At 45.9% G+C, this 977-nt stretch overlaps 1 protein-coding gene across 1 annotated transcript in view; it reads right to left on the bottom strand.

Moving 5' to 3' along the window:
- Positions 1–623: 623 nt before the first annotated feature.
- Positions 624–977, bottom strand: part of LOC119588887 (104 kDa microneme/rhoptry antigen-like) — a 1932-nt gene continuing 1578 nt past the window's right edge. Inside the window, exon 2 of the mRNA XM_037937523.1 lies at positions 624–803. Within this exon, the coding sequence (XP_037793451.1) occupies positions 624–803 (180 nt within the window). The remainder of the gene's footprint in view (positions 804–977) is intronic.

Below are 977 nucleotides of genomic sequence, written 5' to 3'. Positions count from 1 at the left end.
CCTCGGTGCGCTTCGCATTCTCTCATACACAGTATTTCAATATAGGTGCATTACACAACATTCAACAAATTTAAATACCACTAAAATATCTGGTCCCAAAACTGCTGTGAACTCATTAACATTAAATATAGAATGAACTCGTTTCTACACCCACAACCGAATGAAATTAATAACGAATTTCTAATCTAGCCAATATACACATTATGTATAGTCTTTGCCATACTTGCGCTTCACACACAAGTACAAGTCCCTTGCCAACCACCAGTACTGGAAGACTAACTTTTGTTAATGACCAGGCCCTTTACACGGACATCAAGGCAACACTTTGCTGGGATGACATTTTCTGGCAGCTAATGTAACAATCCTTCAAAAGAATCAAAGAAACGGCGACGCAGCAGCCACTGACAGACAGGCGTCAGTGTTGGGTTTGCAGACAAGACTGAACGAATGTAGCTAGAGGGAGGCACCAGCTCCGCATCGGGGAATATCACTTCCAAAATCACATTTTTCTATTCGCATAATTATGCAAAATATCTTCGTGGGGATGCACAAAACACTTATAGCGAGTGATTCACTAAGTTGTACAATTTTCCTCAGACGACGAGCACTGAGCCCGAGCCTGATCATTTGATGGACGACTGCGAGTTCTGGTTCTCGTCCGTAGAGCCCTTGAAGAAGCCCTGGCGCGTCTTGCACTCGCGGATGGTCACCGTGATCAGGTTGGCCGTCACGTCGGTGATGAATATCTCGTCCGCCAGGGGGTTCCGCTGGTACCAGTAAGTCGGGTCGGGCGCCACCAGCACCTGCAATCACACAACAATTACGCTCGTCTCTCTCCAAAAGCACAAGCAGGGGCTGTAGGTGCTTGGCAGCCACGGAAGTCATTGCTTTCACTCTGTTTAATGGCTGACAAAACAACGGCAAAACATTATCTGTGAAGCATATACTATAAAGATACAAGGAGCAGAGGTGTGGCT

This window comes from Penaeus monodon, chromosome 24, assembly GCF_015228065.2.
Source record: "Penaeus monodon isolate SGIC_2016 chromosome 24, NSTDA_Pmon_1, whole genome shotgun sequence".
Taxonomy (NCBI): Eukaryota; Metazoa; Arthropoda; class Malacostraca; order Decapoda; family Penaeidae; genus Penaeus; species Penaeus monodon.
The sequence above is the reverse complement of the archived record's forward strand: the minus strand, read 5'-3'. Positions and strand labels throughout refer to the sequence as shown.